General features: G+C 41.4%; 1 protein-coding gene across 2 annotated transcripts in view; it reads left to right on the forward strand.

Annotated features, from left to right (window-relative positions):
* Positions 1-695: 695 nt before the first annotated feature.
* Positions 696-17737, forward strand: part of LOC126285325 (L-dopachrome tautomerase yellow-f2-like) — a 497699-nt gene continuing 480657 nt past the window's right edge. Inside the window, exon 1 of one of the 2 annotated variants that reach the window (XM_049984628.1) lies at positions 696-882. In XM_049984628.1, the coding sequence (XP_049840585.1) occupies positions 835-882 (48 nt within the window). In that variant the 5' untranslated portion in view covers positions 696-834. The remainder of the gene's footprint in view (positions 883-17737) is intronic. The other variant, XM_049984630.1, reaches the window with a different exon arrangement.

The following is a 17737-nucleotide window of genomic DNA, read 5'->3' on the forward strand; positions in this document are numbered from 1 at the left end:
ATCGGGGTGAAGCTACAGCCCTGTCTCACTCCCTTCCCAACCACTGCTTCACTTTCATGTCCCTCGACTCTTAAAACTGCCATCTGGTTTCTGTACAAATTGTAGATATCCTTTCGCTCCCTGTATTTTACCCCTGCCACCTATAGAATTTGAAAGAGTATTCCAGTCAACATTATCAAAAGCTTTCTCTAAGTCTACAAATGCTAGAAACGTAGGTTTGCAGTTCCTTAACCTATCTTCTAAGATAAGTCGTAGGGTCAGTATTGCCTCACGTCTTCCAACATTTCTACGGAATCCGAACCAATCTTCCCTGAGGTCGGCTTCTACCAGTTTTTCCATCCGTCTGTACTGGGTAAGGCCATAAAAAAGAAGATTGTATGACGTAATTCCTATTTGACTGCGATCAGCTGAATTTAGCAATCCAATAAAACTTTTATATAAGACGTTCACAGAATTTCTTGAGCGAAACTGTTCTACCGAGAAGCGACTGAAGACTCAGTTATATGATTAAGCATTGTCGCAGTTTAATGCAAAATGTTTTGATGCTTACAACCTTGGCTTCAAGTGAGTTATTATCCGAATGCCGTAATAAAAGAAGTAAATAAACAAAACACGCGCCGGACTGTTTTGACGCTTTAGACGCCGCAGGCGCGGCGCTACCACCTTGACCGCGCGGCACCACAGTAGTCTCCGCCACTGAGCAGAGATGCCGCCGCCAGCCGGGATTTCCGCCAATGAGGGAGCCGGACGGGTCGGCGACCCAGCAGTAGCTGCCACGGTGCTGAGACGCCAGCAGCTTCAGTAGCAGCATCAGCGGCAGCAGCAGCAGCAGCCATGTCCTCCGTCCACGATTACAACAGGGCCGAGGTCCCCGGAAGATCGGTAAGTCCACTGTTCCAGCACACACGTCGATGCCTCCTGCTGTTCCACACGCCACGGCGTGTATTTCTTTCCGACAGTTAACCGACCTTTAATTTGAGTTGTAATGTCCAGTGTAGTGGTTCTCAATCTTTGTACGACCGTTACGCCTTCAACGAAAACAGATAACGGCCAATACCCCAAACAAAGTTCAGCACCTACCTGAACTTTAGATCAATAGCAACAAAAGTTGACACTCATATTTTGAAAATTACTAATGATGCATAATAACTACCGCGAAAGGCAAAGGTGGCGAGTTCGAGTCTCGGACCGGCACACAGTTTTAATCTGACAGGAAGTTTCGTATCAGCGCACACTCCGCTGCAGAGTGAAAATCTCATTCTGGAAACATCCCCCAGGCTGTGGCTCCGAAATATCCTTTCTTTCAGGAGTGCTTGTTCTGCAAGGTTCGCAGGAGACCTTCTCTAAAGTTTGGAAGGCAGGAGACGAAGTACTGGCAGAAGTAAAGCTGTGAGGACGGGGTGTGAGTCGTGCTTGGGTAGATCAGATGGTAGAGCACTTGTCCACGAAAGGCAAACCTCCCGTGTTCGAGTCTCGGTCTGGCTCACAGTTTTAATCTGCCAGGGAGTTTCATACAAGCGCACACTCCGCTGCAGTGTGAAAATCTCATTCTGGAATGATGCATAATGTTTTGTTAATATTTGAGCAAATAAATCTACGAAGTTTGTATAGATTTTTTATAGGAGCTGAAAATTAGAGAATCAGGCAGTCAGTTCTGCTTACAGGGATTGGCTTTTAAGTATTGATTACAGACCCATATCAGTGACGGCGATTTGCAGTAGGAATTTGGGACATATATTGTGTCCGAAGATTTATTGCCAAGTGGTCAGTACGGGTTACGAAAATATCGTTCTTATGAAACGCAACTGTCTCTTTATTCAAACTAAGTAATGAGTTCTGTCAACAGGCGATCTCAAACCGACGATCTAAAATTTATTTCGTATTTCCAAATTGTTAGAAGGCTTTTGACACCATTCTTTACAAGCGAATTCTAATGAATTTGCGAGTCTATAGAGCATCGTCTCAGTTATGCAACTGGATTCGTGGTTTCCTGTCACAAAGTTCAAAATTCGTAGTAACTGACGGGAAGACATTGAGCAAAACAGAAGTGATATCTGGCGTTCTCCAAGGAAATGCTGTTTCAGAATGGATGTACAGGTTTTAAGGCTTTGAAGGACATATTGCGTTCACCTTACAATTATAAATACTACACCAAATGCAAAAGAAACATAAGCAGTTTTTCTTACAGTTAGTCAGTGTGATCACCTATCACACATCGACTCGATAGGCGAGTTGTTCCGAAACATTGGTCAATGTGTCTGGAGTAACTGTTGCAATAACACTGTTTCTAATGTCGGATAGATCAGCTGGTACCGGAGACACATACACACGATCGCGTCGCAACGTGTGTGAACGTGGAGGTCATTCATAAAATGCTGTGTCAACCGGTCCCTTGCGACCAACTCACTGGTCGGATTCAACGTCGTTTAACCAGTCGCGTACTGAGCTATTCCAGTGAGGCGCCGCCTCCATCTTGCTCCCAAATAAAGATGTGTTGTTCAGCTCCTTCCCGTTGAGCCACGGGCCTTAGCTGTAGCACATCAAGATAAGAAACATCAGTTACACGTGATTCACCGAAAAAGAAAGGCCCATAAACTTTCCGCGGGGATAGTTTTTGGGCCTAAGCTTGGCAGACTCGCACTCGTTCAACATGTTTTCCAGTCACTCTTTGTTATTCGAAACTCTTCCCGTTGCGCACAGGTATAAAAGCAAAACCGTTTGAGTTGCTCTTTCATTTGGTGTATTATTTACATTTGTAAGTGGAACGTAATAAATGCTACAACGCCTTAAAACCGGTATGTTCATTTTGAAACACCCTGTATATAAACGATTTAGGACACAGTATGAGCATTTTTCATAGGTTTTTTGCGGATGATGCTCCCATTTACCGTCTAGCAAAGTCATCAGAAGAAAAAAACCGATTCCAAAATGATATAAATGAGATATATGTATAGTGCTAAAAGGGCGGTCAACTCAAAATAATGAGAAGTGTCAGGTTATCAACATGACTATTAAAACGAACCCGTTAAATTTCGCTAACACGATGATTCGCACAAATCTAAAGATTGTCAATTCAACTAAATACCTAGGGAATATAGTTCGAGCAACTTTAGGTGGAATGACCACTTAGTTTTTGGGGATAGCAAACCGACGGCTGTGCTACGGTAGCGGAACCGGTCTACTAAAGAGACTGCCTACACTATGCTTGTATCATACAGGACTGACGCAGGATATGGAAACAGTTCAAAGGAGGACAGCTCGTTTCGTACCATCACTAATTAGGGGAAAGAGTGTCATGGATATGAAACGCGACTTTGGACGGTAATCATTTAAAGAAAGCCGTTTTACGTAGTTGTGACATCTTTTGACGAGATTTCAATCTCACACTTTTTCTTCCCAATGCGAAAATATTTTGTAGACGCCCACCTACATAGGCAGAAATTATCATCGTCATAACATAAAAACAAAACAAAGATTACATGGAAAAATTTCACCATTAATTTTTCCATCACGCTGTTCGAGAGTGGAACGGTAGACAAACAGCCTAATGGTTGTTCTATGAACCATCTGCCAAGCAATTAATTGCACTGAAATATGACATTACTATCGTTTTAGAACCTGTCGTTTCTTGTTGTTAAAACAATAGTAGCTCAGAAATTGGCCGAGCAGGGTGTTTACAGCGAGATTTTCAAAAATGAGTTTCATTATGACGTGGTAGTTTCTAGACGCATCTGAAAATGGGTCATATCCAAAATTAACGTTGCCGAATCAAGCGCCACTTTTAAAATACAGCTCGATGGAATGGTGTCTTTCCCCAAATTGATCGAGAGCCTAATGTCCATCCAGAAGAAAATGGCCAAAAGAAAATTTAAAGAAACGGATGTGAAAAATGTAAATTGCATGTGGAGTCTTTTTACCATGATCATTTATGATTTTCACAAATGAGTGATCAAAGACAATGGCCTAGAATCGTCTAATTCTCTTTTAGGCAACCGACCAGCTTATAAAAAAACCAGTTTACAAATGGTGTTCAGAATTTCGCTGTAGTCGAACTTCCGTTAGCGTCGAATTTCGTGAATGTCGACCAAAGTCGGATATTATTCCTGAAAAACGTCAAAGCTGTGCCCAACATGATTCAACAGATTTTGCATGTGACATCCCGTGAGAAAGAGCTATCCTTAGCTCTATTACAGACTACAGTACATTCAATTTTTCATTTACATTTAACTAAGAAAAAAAGATCTGCTCGCGGTTGATTCCGAACGATTTGAACGAAGGTTAAAGCCAGGCTGTATCAACTGGTGTAAAGCATCCAAAAGATTCGACCGAGGAAATCTAAAATTAACATAGAACATCTCAACGGGATACGAAACTTACATATATGCGTACGAACCTTAAACTAGTGAGCAGCTAACCGTTTGTTTCAGAATCAAACGTTCGCGAAGCACTCCCACTAAAATGATCGCTTGTTTCTCTTGGTTACAGCAGATATGTTTCTACTGTTGTTTTAAAGACTCAAAGAAGGGTTAACTATGAATGGTATACAACAGTTTCTTTGCAACGAGTCATCGATGAAATCACGAAGAACAACAATTGGTTCAAATGGCTCTGAGCGCTATGGTACTTAACATCTGAGGTCATAAGTCCCCTAGAATTCAGAACTACGTAAACCTAACTAATCTAAGGACATCACACAGATCCATGCCCGAGGCAGTATTCGAACCTGCGACCGTAGCGGTCGCGCGGTTCCACACTGAAGCGCCTGGAACCGCTCTGCCACACACCGGCCTGCCCGAAAAACAACAGAAAACGTCGCGTCACTTATTATCATAACAAGGCCAGCTGTCACACAGCAAGTCAAACGAAGGGTTACTTTGCAGGGAAAAAGCAGCTGGTTAACATCTTATTTCTGCATTCCCCCGGTTTCTCGACTAACGACATCTGTTTGCTCCCGTATGTCGAACGAAATGCGCATGGACAACAATTTTAATCACTTCATGAAGCTGTCGAATGTTTGTAAAGCCATGTTTTTGAGGTACCAGCATCAGAGTGGAAAAAACCTGTTATACGATGGTTGTCCAGAAAATAAGTTCCGATCGGTCGTGAAATGGAAACCACTGGGAAAATCCGATAAAGCTTTGCACGGATGTGTCAGGTAGTGTCTCTAGTGTGCCCGTCGATCGTGTCGCGTCGCTCTTTTCAGTTTTGAGTGAACAGTGAGCACGTAAAAATGCGTAGTAAACAGCGTCTCCCGCCAAGTATGAGGGCCTGGTTAGAGATTTCACCTGTGTCATGCAGCCCACATAACGCAACTGTCGGGCAGTTTCTTCTTCATACCAATTCTCGGCCGCACACAGCAGGGGCAATGAAGACACTCCTGCAGCGTTTCCGCTGAGAAGTGTTTGATCACCCAAAATACTGTCCGTAATTGGCTCCCCCTGAGTCTCATCTCCGCTCGCAAAAACCGCTTGCTATGAAGACAAAATTTTGGCACAGAGAATGAGCTGCAGGCCAGTGCAGATGACTGGCCGAAAGCGCAGGCGACTGCTTTCTATGACGAGGATATTGGAAATTTGATACAACACTACGACAAAACTCGATGTTGAAGCGGCGACTATGTAGAGAAATAGGTGGAACGTGTACCTAACTGTTGCAAATAAAACGTTTCAGGTTTTCACTGTGGTTTCCATTGCGCTACCAATCGGAGCTTACTTTCTGGATAGCCCTTGTATATTATTAAACGTCTTACCCGGGGCTCGGTCCCAGTTGCAGGTTGCTTATCTGACGTTTCCTATGAGCAACGAAAATTTTATTTTCAGTAGGTCATTCAGTTATTCACCGAATTTAAAAATCGAAAATGCTGTCATAACAACTCACTGCGGTCTCAGAGGTTTAACAATAAGTCAGGTATGGGAACTGCACTTACAGACAGTGTGTACGTCTTCGCGCTGCGTAACTCACAGCACGCAAATTACCCAGAGTATATACAACCAATATTTTAGATTGAGAGCTCCTAGCGACACCGAGCAAACTTTACACATAGTTTCAAATCTTTAAGAAGCTTTTTATCCTTAACACTGCCCCACAAAATGATGAAACCGAACACATTTATCTCTAAGGTACATTTTCACCGTTCATGCAGTAAAAATGCAGCACTGAGCAGGATGTTTTAATTTATAGATTTTTAGTGCTAACTATATTCACATAACATTTTGCAGACAGTATCCACATATATCACTGTACGACACATAGTTTGGGAAATATGACGTTATATACAGGGAATTTATAATCTTTAAACCATCGGGGTAGGAAGTAACTAGTGTTTCCAGAATTTGCTTAAAATCGTATTAGGCCGTGTAATTTTTAAAGACAAATATTTGGAGAAATTAAACAATGGTTTGCATCAAAAACATATTTCTTTCATTGTTTTTGTGCAAAGTTATAGAATGGTCCTCATATTTATAGCGATCTTCTATACAGAGTGTTTAAAAAACCTTCCGTCAAACCTTTAGAGCAGTGGTTCCCAACAGGTGGTCCGTGTTCCCCCAGAGGGGTCCGCAAGATGCTATTAGAATAACAAACATATTAAATATGTTTCGTATGATACTCAACTGCTATTTTTTTAAGGAGTCTGTTACACTAAACACCCAGATTTTAAGACAAAAATTTTGAGCAATAATAAAAAAAATTAACAATGACAATGATGGCTAAATTGAAAAAGTTTTAAGCTCAATATTTTTTCGATAAGGAATATTTCAATTTTTTCTATGTACCAAAAATAGAAAACGTATAAAAAGACTCTTAATTTGACTTTTTTAGGTACTTAGTACTGTAATATGACAAGGTGCCAATCATGCTCGATGAGGGGGTCCTCGAGAAAATTTTATTGGGGACCCCGGCTCTAGAGGTGTAGAACACGTCACAGGAAAGAGCTTTTTTGGAGACAAAATTTTCGCTGCTGCTTCCTGGCGACGCAAGGCATCCATTCGGATTATTTTTGCCCCTGAGAGGCAGCAGGGTAGCCACTATGCGATGCATGTCTGCAGTGTGATTTGCCTATAATTAAGTAATTTTCCTCATATGAAAGGTGGTAGGCCGAGCAAATTAAATTGCTTGATTCGCTTCGAAAATATCTTCCTACACTTTGAGGCATTCACTCTCAAGGTTTTCCTGTTTTAAATCACTGTCAATTCACAGGAGTGGGTAGTATGGAGCACACCTCATTAGTAGACCCTGATAGTTCTGAAAAATCTCAAAAATTGGTTCAAATGGCTCTGACCACTATAGGACTTAACTTCTGAGGTCATCAGCCCCCTAGAACTTAGAACTACTTAAACCTAACTAACCTAAGGACATCACACACATCCATGCCCGAGGCAGGATTCGAACCTGCGACCGTAGCGGTCACGCGGTTCCAGACTGTAGCGCCTAGAACCGCTCGGCCACCCCTGTAAAAGCTCCTCATCTTAGAACAGGCATATGATTAGTGAAACTGAACAGTTCAAATTTCTAGGTGTTTAGATAGATAATAAGCCGTCGTGGAAAGCTCACGTTCAGGATCTTGTTCAAAGACATAATACTGCCATTTTTACTATTCGAACGGTATTAGAAATGAGTGATCATTTTACTCGAAAATTAGTCTACTTGGCTTATTTTCATACGCTTATGTCGTCTGGTATTATATTTTGCGGTAACTCTTCCCATTCTAAAGGGATATTTTTGGCTCAGAAACGGGCGATTTGGGCAATAAGTTGTGTAAGATCACGTATCTCTTGTTGCCCGCTGTTCACGAGTCTGGGTATTTTGACATTGGTCTCTCACTATATATATATATATATATCCCTAATTGTCGTTTCTTGTTAATATTCGGCAGAAATCAAACCTGCATTTGGATGGGCCTTCCTTAGCTCTTGTGCAAACCGGTGTGCAGAATACTGCTGCATCCATTTTCAATAAGCTACCACTCGAATTCAAAAGCTTAGCTGTAATCCATGTGCTTTCAAATTGAAACTGAAGAGTTTCCTCATGGGTTACTCCTTCTATTCTGTCGAGGAGTTCCTTGAAAAATTAAGCTGATTCTTATTGTATTGTTGATTGCGTTAACTTAAACTTATGGACTGACTTTTTTCAGGTTCATGAACATTTATTTTTATCTGTTATTACTTTTATGTTGTAATTTCTTGTTCTGACACGTTACATGGCCTTGGAGATTTGCTCCTCAATTTGGTCCTACGGAACTTGACGCGTAAATAAAAATAAAATAAAATAACAGGTACTATGTGACGCCTAGTGTCCATGGGAAGCGTCTGTGAACACTTCGTCTCTAACATAAGCTGTTCCCCGTGATGTGCTCTACCACTACTAGGCGTAAGATGCAAAGACTTTGAATCACTCTGTGTGTTCTGTTTGGTTTCGGCCTATGCACGGCATAAGCTTTGCTCCAGATTCAATTGCTTGTGGCATTTCTTTTCACTGCTACCATAGCCAAATATCCAGTTAATCATCCGTAAATTTTGGCACAGTAATCTCAAGGCTTTTTACAACAACAATGTATAATATATTGTTTCAGTAAAACGTTATTACTTTGTTGTGATTTTGGAGTCCAAGAAATTTTGCTATGGCTGTGATTTTACTACGTAAAAATATTCTTTTATTCACTGAAAATAGTCTTCGATCCAATCAGGAAAATTGTCGCTAATTACTGTATTTCTAGCGACGTCGTTACTTACTATATCTCTTAATGAACTTTTTCAGTTATTTCCGTTGAACAAAATTTTCAGTTCTGGGAACAATGAAACAGCCTATACTGCAGGACTGTGTTAGCAAAGCTCCAATTTGAGAAGAAGACTGCCAAATCTTATTTTCTACCGTTATAATATTCACTGTGCTTCTTTAGACATCTGTTTGTTTCTCCGAGTAATCCACAAGGTATATCTTACTTTGGCTCAGTCAGTGAGTGCACAACTGACTGCTGAAACAATGAGTGTCAGAGGCAGTATCTCGGTCTACTGCTGGACACGACTCAGTTGCGGTTGCGGTTATGTTGTGGTTGTGATGGTTTGTGATAACGCGCGATTAGCAAATAACTTGGCCCATACAGTCGTTTCGTAAACTGTAGCTTCCGTTGCACTGTGTCATGTGGTAAAGCTCGTATCCGAAAATTTTTTCACTTAGTGAAGTGGCCTTAAAACACCTGATCTTGTACGATGCAGTTTGCGCCAGGTGCCGCATGAATAACAATGATAACTGAGAAAAATGTCTGAAGGTGACTCAAGTCTAAACTTTTACGCATAGAGGTCTATTACAACATTATTTTGACTGGGAAATATTCTTGCCTCTGCATATGGAGTTACTCAGCGACAATCCAGAAGACAGCCTGGAAAGTCCGCAGCTCGTGGTCGTGCGGTAGCGTTCTCGCTTCCGACGCCCGGGTTCCCGGGTTCGATTCCCGGCGGGGTCAGGGATTTTCTCTGCCTCGTGATGACTGGGTGTTGTGTGATGTCCTTAGGTTAGTTAGGTTTAAGTAGTTCTAAGTTCTAGGGGACTGATGACCATAGATGTTAAGTCCCATAGTGCTCAGAGCCATTTGAACCATTTTTGAACAGCCTGGAAAGAAAAAAAAATGCACCGAATTGCCAAAAATGTCAGCAACGCTAGACCATTTTAAAACATGTGACACGACCCTTTCGAAATATGAGTTTCCTTTTGCATCGTTTCCTCCTTATTACATGAATTTATTTTTAGGGTTCTACATCACTTCATCGATTTACTATCATCGGACAATTACAGCGGCAGCCAAAAGACTGTTTCTCCGTAACTTCAGATTAATATTTCTTATCTAATAGGTTTTCGTCCACTACTATTTCCTATTAGTAGAGAACAACTTATAAACGCCACTGCCAGCAAGCGTAGATGTGATCAGAATGAATGAGCGTGAAGGCAATGGCTGGAACGGATGCGCACCTACTTTTTCTAAGAGAAATTAAAAAGAAAAGGCACATTGAATTTAGTGGTGAACGACAGGGCTTCATCTACATTTTCTAACACAATGAAATACGCGAAATTAATAAGATATGATGAAGATTAAGTACTAATGACTCACGAATTCATACATCATAGACTATACGCTGACCTATCACGAGGGGTATCCGTATTTATTGAGATGATTACATACTCATGTGATCATATCTTGAGCGGATACTTCATATTGTGATGTCCGGAATTAAAAAAAAGGGGTGGTGGTAATTTTTTGTTTTTTTGTTTTGTTGAAAGGAAAGAAAGAAAAAAGGGTGAATAAAGGTGAAGGGATGTGGTTCTATTTTTACTGGAATGAACTTATTGATGGACATCACAAAAATTTATTTTACCTATATTTTTTTTTATTCATCGAAGAAGACAACACAACACATATAAAAGAAATCATCACACTAATATTATCCACAGAATGATCGTTTCACAAGACACTTTCTAGCTCAACTGACTCTTAAGACTGAACAAGACTCGACTGACTCTACTCTCTCTCTGGACCACAGCCTCTTCACGTCCCTCTGGACCAGAGATTTCAACTGTGATTAGCACACCGATTATTTAATTAATCGTACAGCCGCTGGGCGCGCGCTTGGCGCGTCATTTAAATGGGGTTAAACGCACACCGCGAGAGGCGTGGGCTAGCGGTGTCTTACAGGTATCGCCACAATATGCAGGTAACGTCGCTTGTTTTTTATCACAAACTACTAATATTGTAATGATTAAATCAAGTTCCACTGACAATAAACATCGGATCACTTTTTCTATGAAGTTATATCGATATTAACTTCAGTAAGGTTCTACGAACACAAAATATACAAAGACCTATAACCTCCTCCTTCCGCCTCCCTCAGACATGACTCTTTAAAGAAATGAATTCTCACGTATAAAACAGTTTCAAACATCTTCTCACTTTACGAATGAGTTACGATCATATGTTAATGTCAAATATATGACATAAAGCAAGTAAAATCCTTATGGAGGAAGATGTAAAATGCTAATGACATTGTTTTTATTGGTTCTGGATTATTCACTCATAGACTAATGAAAAACTCAAAACAAAAACCAACAAACCAAAGAAGTTATAACCCCTATATACATTGGTTTTGTGACAGGTGTCAGTGAAAAAATGTTTCGAAAATGGCTTGAAGTTATGTGTAAATTTTGTTGGAAGTCGCTAAGTGATCCCATTCTGAAATACTGGATAAAACAGTTTGGGTAATTTGCACGCTATAAATTACACTGCCTCAAGATAGATGCACAGTTTCTAGTTTTAATGCTTGTCTTATTTTGGTAAACATTCAACGTAAGATTATACATCTTAATCAGTAGATTATAATAGCGTTTCAAATATATCAATAATTGTAAAGTCGATCATTTTAGAGGTTTTGTAATCTAGCTAAGTGATCTCTCTCTCTCTCTCTCTCTCTCTCTCTCTCTCTCTGTAACTGTAGATACGTCTCTATATGTACAGATACTGGGCATAAAATAATAATACCGAAAACTGACACCATTGGAAGTATACAGTGATAGAAGAAAAAATACGTTTCAGTAAAATTGGATCCGCAAAAGAGTCGATTGCGACATAATCGCGGATGTGTGGTTAAAAGAAGCCACTGACTTCAAGTATGAAATAACGTCCCAGTTATTATTAATTTGTTTAAAACACAAACTTTTAGATTAAGACTCTATCTAATTGGGCTCAAATTTCATGCATGACCTGCCATAACGACATCTTACGCACCAATACGTTTCGAGAAGGATAGGTCAAGGAAAGCCTCTATCTTGGTCTCCGAGAACACCTGACTACCCTCGTCTGGACTTTTCTGTTCGGGGTACTTTCGGAAGTGAAGTGTACAGTACTCCCACTGACATGATTGAAGAACAGAAACAACAAATTGTACAGTCTTGCCAGACAGACTTCACGAGATGACCTGGCGGGAGGATATGTTGGAAAGAATTCGTAGGACACTGTAGAGACGGGTGCAGTATTGCATCCATACCCAAACAGGATACCCAGAACACCTACTTTAACAGAAAGGAGTGTAACGTAAATTGTAACAGGAAACTTACTGAAGTCGTATTTATTGTTATGGTAGACTGTTGAAATTTAAGCATTAGACTGGAACTTAATCGAAAAGCTTACTTTCAAAAGACATCTGTAATGACACTAGCAGCTCGAAACTACACATTCGCAGTTATCTTACAAAAGGCTCTATGAACACCCATGTTTACTGCAACGTTTTAGGTTCTGTTGTTCTTTACTTTCATCCTTCTTTTTCGCTGTTGATTATGATACACCCTTATACTCCGAGTCATCTTCCGGACCTGAATAGTAAGCGTGTATGTCTGCCAGGTGGAGGACTCTGGTTAGATTGCCAGTATTGAGCAGGAGTTTTGCTTAGTGGGAGGTCTAGTGCGGGATGCACTGAGCCTCGAGATGCCACCTGAGGAGCTACTCTACCGAGCAGGTCTGGAAAGTCTGCAAAACGTCCGAGAAAGAGGTGTGCTGACAACATGCAACTCCATACCGCATCCACTGTAGTTCCTTCTCTAGATTGTCGCACAGATGACAAAAGATAGATATCGAAATAGACGACAGAAGGACAGAGAAACAATTAAAATCGCTCAAAAGAGGAAAGGCCGCTGGACCAGATGGGATACCAGTTCGATTTTACACAGAGTACGTGAAGGAACTTGCCCCCCTTCTTGCAGCGGTGTACCGTAGGTCTCTAGAAGAGCCTAGGGTTCCAAAGGATTGGAAAAGGGCACAGGTCATTCCAGTTTTGAAGAAAGGACGTCGAACAGATGTGCAGAACTATAGACCTATATCTCTAACGTCGATCAGTTGTAGAATTTTGGAACACGTATTATGTTCGCGTATAATAACTTTTCTGGAAACTAGAAATCTACTCTGTAGGAATCAGCATGGCTTTCGAAAAAGACGATCGTGTGAAACCCAGCTCGCGCTATTCGTCCACGAGACTCAGGGGCCATAGACACGGGTTCCCAGGTAGCTGCCGTGTTTCTTGACTTCCGCAAGGCGTTTGATACAGTTCCCTACAGTCGTTTAATGAACAAAGTAAGAGCATATGGACTATCAGACCAATTGTGTGGTTGGATTGAGGAGTTCCTAGATAACAGAACGCAGCATGTTATTCTCAATGGAGGGAAGTCTTCCGAAGTAAGAGTGATTTCAGGTGTGCCGCAGGGGAGTGTCATAGGACCGCTGCTATTCACAATATACATAATGACCTGGTGGATGACATCGGAAGTTCACTGAGGCCTTTTGCAGATGATGCTGTGGTGTATCGAGAGGTTGCAAAAATGAAAAGTTGTACTGAAATGCAGGAGGATCTGCAGCGAATTGACGTATGGTGCAGGGAATGGCAATTGAATCTCAATGTAGACAAGTGTAATGTATTGCGAATACATAGAAAGATAGATCCCTTATCATTTAGCTACAATATAGCAGGTCAGCAACTGGAAGCAGTTAATTCCATAAATTATCTGGAAGTACGCATTAGGAGTGATTTAAAATGGGATAATCATATAAAGTTGATCGTCGGTAAAGCAGATGCCAGACTGAGATTCTTTGAAGAATCCTAAAGAAATGCAATCCAAAAACAAAGGAAGTAGGTTACAGTACGCTTGTTCGCCCACTGCTTAAATACTGCTCAGCAGTGTGGGATCCGTACCAGATAGGTTTGATAGAAGAGATAGAGAAGATCCAACGGAGAGCAGCGCGCTTCGTTACAGGATCATTTAGTAATCGCGAAAGCGTTACGGAGATGATAGATAAACTCCAGTGGAAGACTCTGCAGGAGAGACGCTCAGTAGCTCAGTACGGTCTTTTGTTGAAGTTTCGAGAAGCAGTATATTGCTCCCTCCTACGTATATCTCGCGAAGAGACCATGAGGATAAAGTCAGAGAGATTAGAGCCCACACAGAGGCATATCGACAACCCTTCTTTCCACGAACAATACGAGACTGGAATAGAAGGGAGAACCGATAGAGGTACTCAAGGTACCCTCCGCCCCACGCCGTCAGGTGGCTTGTGGAGTATGGATGTAGATGTAGATGTAGATGTACTCATGGCACCGCAAGGCAGAGGACGACACGGCGGCTGGTAGACAGCCCTTAAGCCTGCCGAGGAGTTAGTTTTGCAAACTCCAAAGTACACGGTAGCGGGTACGTCATACCGATCTTACAAGGAGATCACGCAGCAGTCGGATTTTTGTACTTATTTATATTCATGATACGTGAAGTTCAGAACCCAGGTATCAGTTACCAACGGCAGTTCAATGCAACTTACAAAAATTCTCTAGAAAATCGACTTTGAAGTTTTCTGAACGTTTTTACTACCTTACATCTACATCTACGTCATACTCCGCAAGCCATCTAATGGTGTGTGGCGGAGGGTACTTTCGGTACCACTATCTGATCCCTTGAACCCTGTTCCACTCGCGAATAGTGCGTGGGAAGAATTATTGTTGGTAAGCCTCTGTATTGCCTCTAATTTCTCGATTTTCTCCTCGTGGTCAATATGCTAGATGTGTGTATGTGGAGGGGGGCGGGGAGGGGGGGGGCAAGTAATATGTTGTCTGACTCCTCCTGAAAAGTGCTGTCCCGAAATTTCTGTAGTAAATCTCTCTGTGATACACAACGTCGCTCTTGTAACGTCTGCCAGAGGAGTTTGTTTACCATCTACGTTACGGTCCCTCGCCAGCTAAACGATCCCGTGACGAAACGCGCCGCTCTTCCTTGGATCTCCTCTATCTTCTCTATCAGTCCTTCCTGATAGGGATCCCAAATAGATGAACAATACTCAAGAATCGGGCTAACAAGGGCATTATAAGACACTTATTTCGTCGATGAGTTACATTTCCATAAGATTCTTCCGATGAATCTGACTGTTGTGTCTGCTTTTCCCACTATCTTTTTTATATGGTCATTCCAGTTAAGGTCGCTCTGGATAACTCCGCCTAGATATTTTACGGCAGACGCTGTCTCAAGCTGTTTTTCATCAGTAGTGTAGCTGTACAGTAGTAGATTTCTTTCCCTAGGTATGCGTAATATGTAACATTTATTTACGTTCTGGGTCAACTGCCAGAGTCTGCACCATTCATCAATTCACTACAGGTCGTTCTGCAAAGTCTTACTATTTTCGGGCGTTGCTACTTTGGTATAAACTGCATCATCCGCGAATAGCCTTAAAGGGCACCCGACGTCTTCTACTAGATCATTTACCTATATATTGTGAACAGCAACGGTCCTATCACACTTCCCTGTGGTACTCCGGATATTACCTTTACATCTGTCGCTTTAGTTCCGTTAAGAACGACGTGATGAGTTCTATCTGTAAGAAAGTCTTGAATCCAATCGCAAGTCTGCTCCGATCCTCAGTAAGCTCGAAGTTTTTTCATTAAACGGCAACGCAGGACGGTGACAAATGCCTTACTGAAATCAAGGAACACGGCATCAGCTTGAGCGCCGTTGTCCACAGCGCTGTGGATCTCATGGAGGAACAGAGCGAGCTGACTTTCGCAGGGTCTCTGTTTGCTGAATCCATGTTGGTTTTTATACAGGAGCTTTTCATTTTCCAAGAGCGTCATAATTCTTGAGCATAAAACATGTTCCATAATTCTGCAACAGATTGACGTAAACAATATAGGTCTATAATTGTGTGGATCTGTCTTACGGTATTTCTTAAAAACAGGAGTGACCTACGCTTTTTTCCAGTCGTTAGGTACCTTTCGTTGCTCTAGCGAATTGCGATAAATTACTGCTAGAAGGGGAGCAAGTTCTATTCATAATCTTTATAGACTCTTATAGGTATCTCATCTGGTCCTGAAGCCTTTCCACTACTAAGCGATTGTAACTGCTTTTCAGTTCCGCGATCGGTTATCTGTATCTGCCATTTCGACGTTCGCACGACGATTGAAAGGGGGACAGTGTTACGATCTTCCGCGATGAAACAACTTCGGAAGACCGAATTCAGTATTTCGGCCTTCTCTCGGTTATCTTCCGTTTCGGTGCCGGTGTGGTCGCTGAGGGAATGAATAGATGATTTTGACCCACTTACTGATTTTGCATACGACCAAAATCTCTTAGGGTTTTTACTCAGGTCGGTTGACAGCGTCTTACATTCGAATTCATTGAACGCTTCTCTCATTGCTCTCTTTAAGCTCATTCTTGCTTCGTTCAAAGTTTGCTTGTCAGCTAGGTTTTTACTACTCTTGAATTTGAGATGAAGTCCTTTTTGTTTACGTAGCCCTTTTCTAACACAGCTATTAAACTGTTCCTTAAATCCCTACTCGGAACATACTTTTCTAGGGCATATTGAACGATGCATTTGAATTTTTTTTCCATTTGTTCTCTATATCTTCGTCCTTATCACCGAATATTTGATGCTTACTGCTGAAATATTCTGAAATTTCAGTCCCGTGACCCTTGCTGAGCAAATATATATTCCAACTTTTCTTAACATTCCTTGTAGGACACGTCGTCATATATGATGTCACAGCCTTATGATCACTGTTAGCTTCCTCTACGTTAACTGATTCTATAAGTTCAGGTCTGGTTGTTGCCAGAAGGTCTAACATTTTACCCTCACGAGTTGGTTCTCTAACTATCGGCTCAAGGTCATTTTCGGACAAGGCATCCAGAACATGCCACACGATTCCCTGTCTCTGTTACCAGTTTTGATGGTCGATTTGTTTCGACAGGCAGCGCCCCTTTGTGGTGGAGTGCTAGTCCGCCATGTAGGCGTCTTATCTTCGATCCCCAGTCGGTGAGAATTTTTAAACAAAAATGCTTGTCTTACAAACATTTCCGGGAAACGTAAAATAGATAAGAACGAAAGAAACTAATTTGTATGTTTAATTTAAACAAATTTTATTAACAATCTTTTGTAAAAGACCACTATTTAAGAATTTTTAATTTCCATCGGTAATTGGATTTTTGTGTACAATATGTAATTAGAAATAAGAAGACGCACATTTTTCATGAAAATACCAATTATATTTTTGTTAACTTGATGAGTTTTATATTTAAGATATGCAGGTGTTCGAGCTGAACAAAAAAAAAAAATAATGATCAAAACGGGACTCGAACCAGCGATTGAGCGATTAGCACTTTCGAGTGCTGCAGATTTTTTATTTTTTTCCATCTTTATGGATTTTCGGTTCACGGAAATGTTGGTAGAGCTTCCAACTTTCTTTAAAAATTTGCTCTGGCCAGAATCGAGTCCAGAACGCTTACATGGCAGGCGAACATTCCATCACAGGGCCGCGCTTTTTGTCGAAAAAAAATTATCCTTACATCTACATCTACTACATCTACATCCATACTCCGCAAGCCACCTGACGGTGTGTGGCGGAGGGTACCCTGAGTACCTCTATCGGTTCTCCCTTCTATTCCAGTCTCGTATTGTACGTGGAAAGAAGGATTGTCGGTATGCTTCTGTGTGGGCTCTAATCTCTCTGACTTTATCCTCATGGTCTCTTCGCGAGATATACGTAGGAGGGAGCAATATACTGCTTGACTCTTCGGTGAAGGTATGTTCTCGAAACTTTAACAAAAGCCCGTACCGAGCTACTGAGCGTCTCTCCTGCAGAGTCTTCCACTGGAGTTTATCTATCATCTCCGTAACGCTTTCGCAATTACTAAATGATCCTGTAACGAAGCGCGCTGCTCTTCGTTGGATCTT

Source organism: Schistocerca gregaria, chromosome 8 (genome assembly GCF_023897955.1).
Source record: "Schistocerca gregaria isolate iqSchGreg1 chromosome 8, iqSchGreg1.2, whole genome shotgun sequence".
Taxonomy (NCBI): domain Eukaryota; kingdom Metazoa; phylum Arthropoda; class Insecta; order Orthoptera; family Acrididae; genus Schistocerca; species Schistocerca gregaria.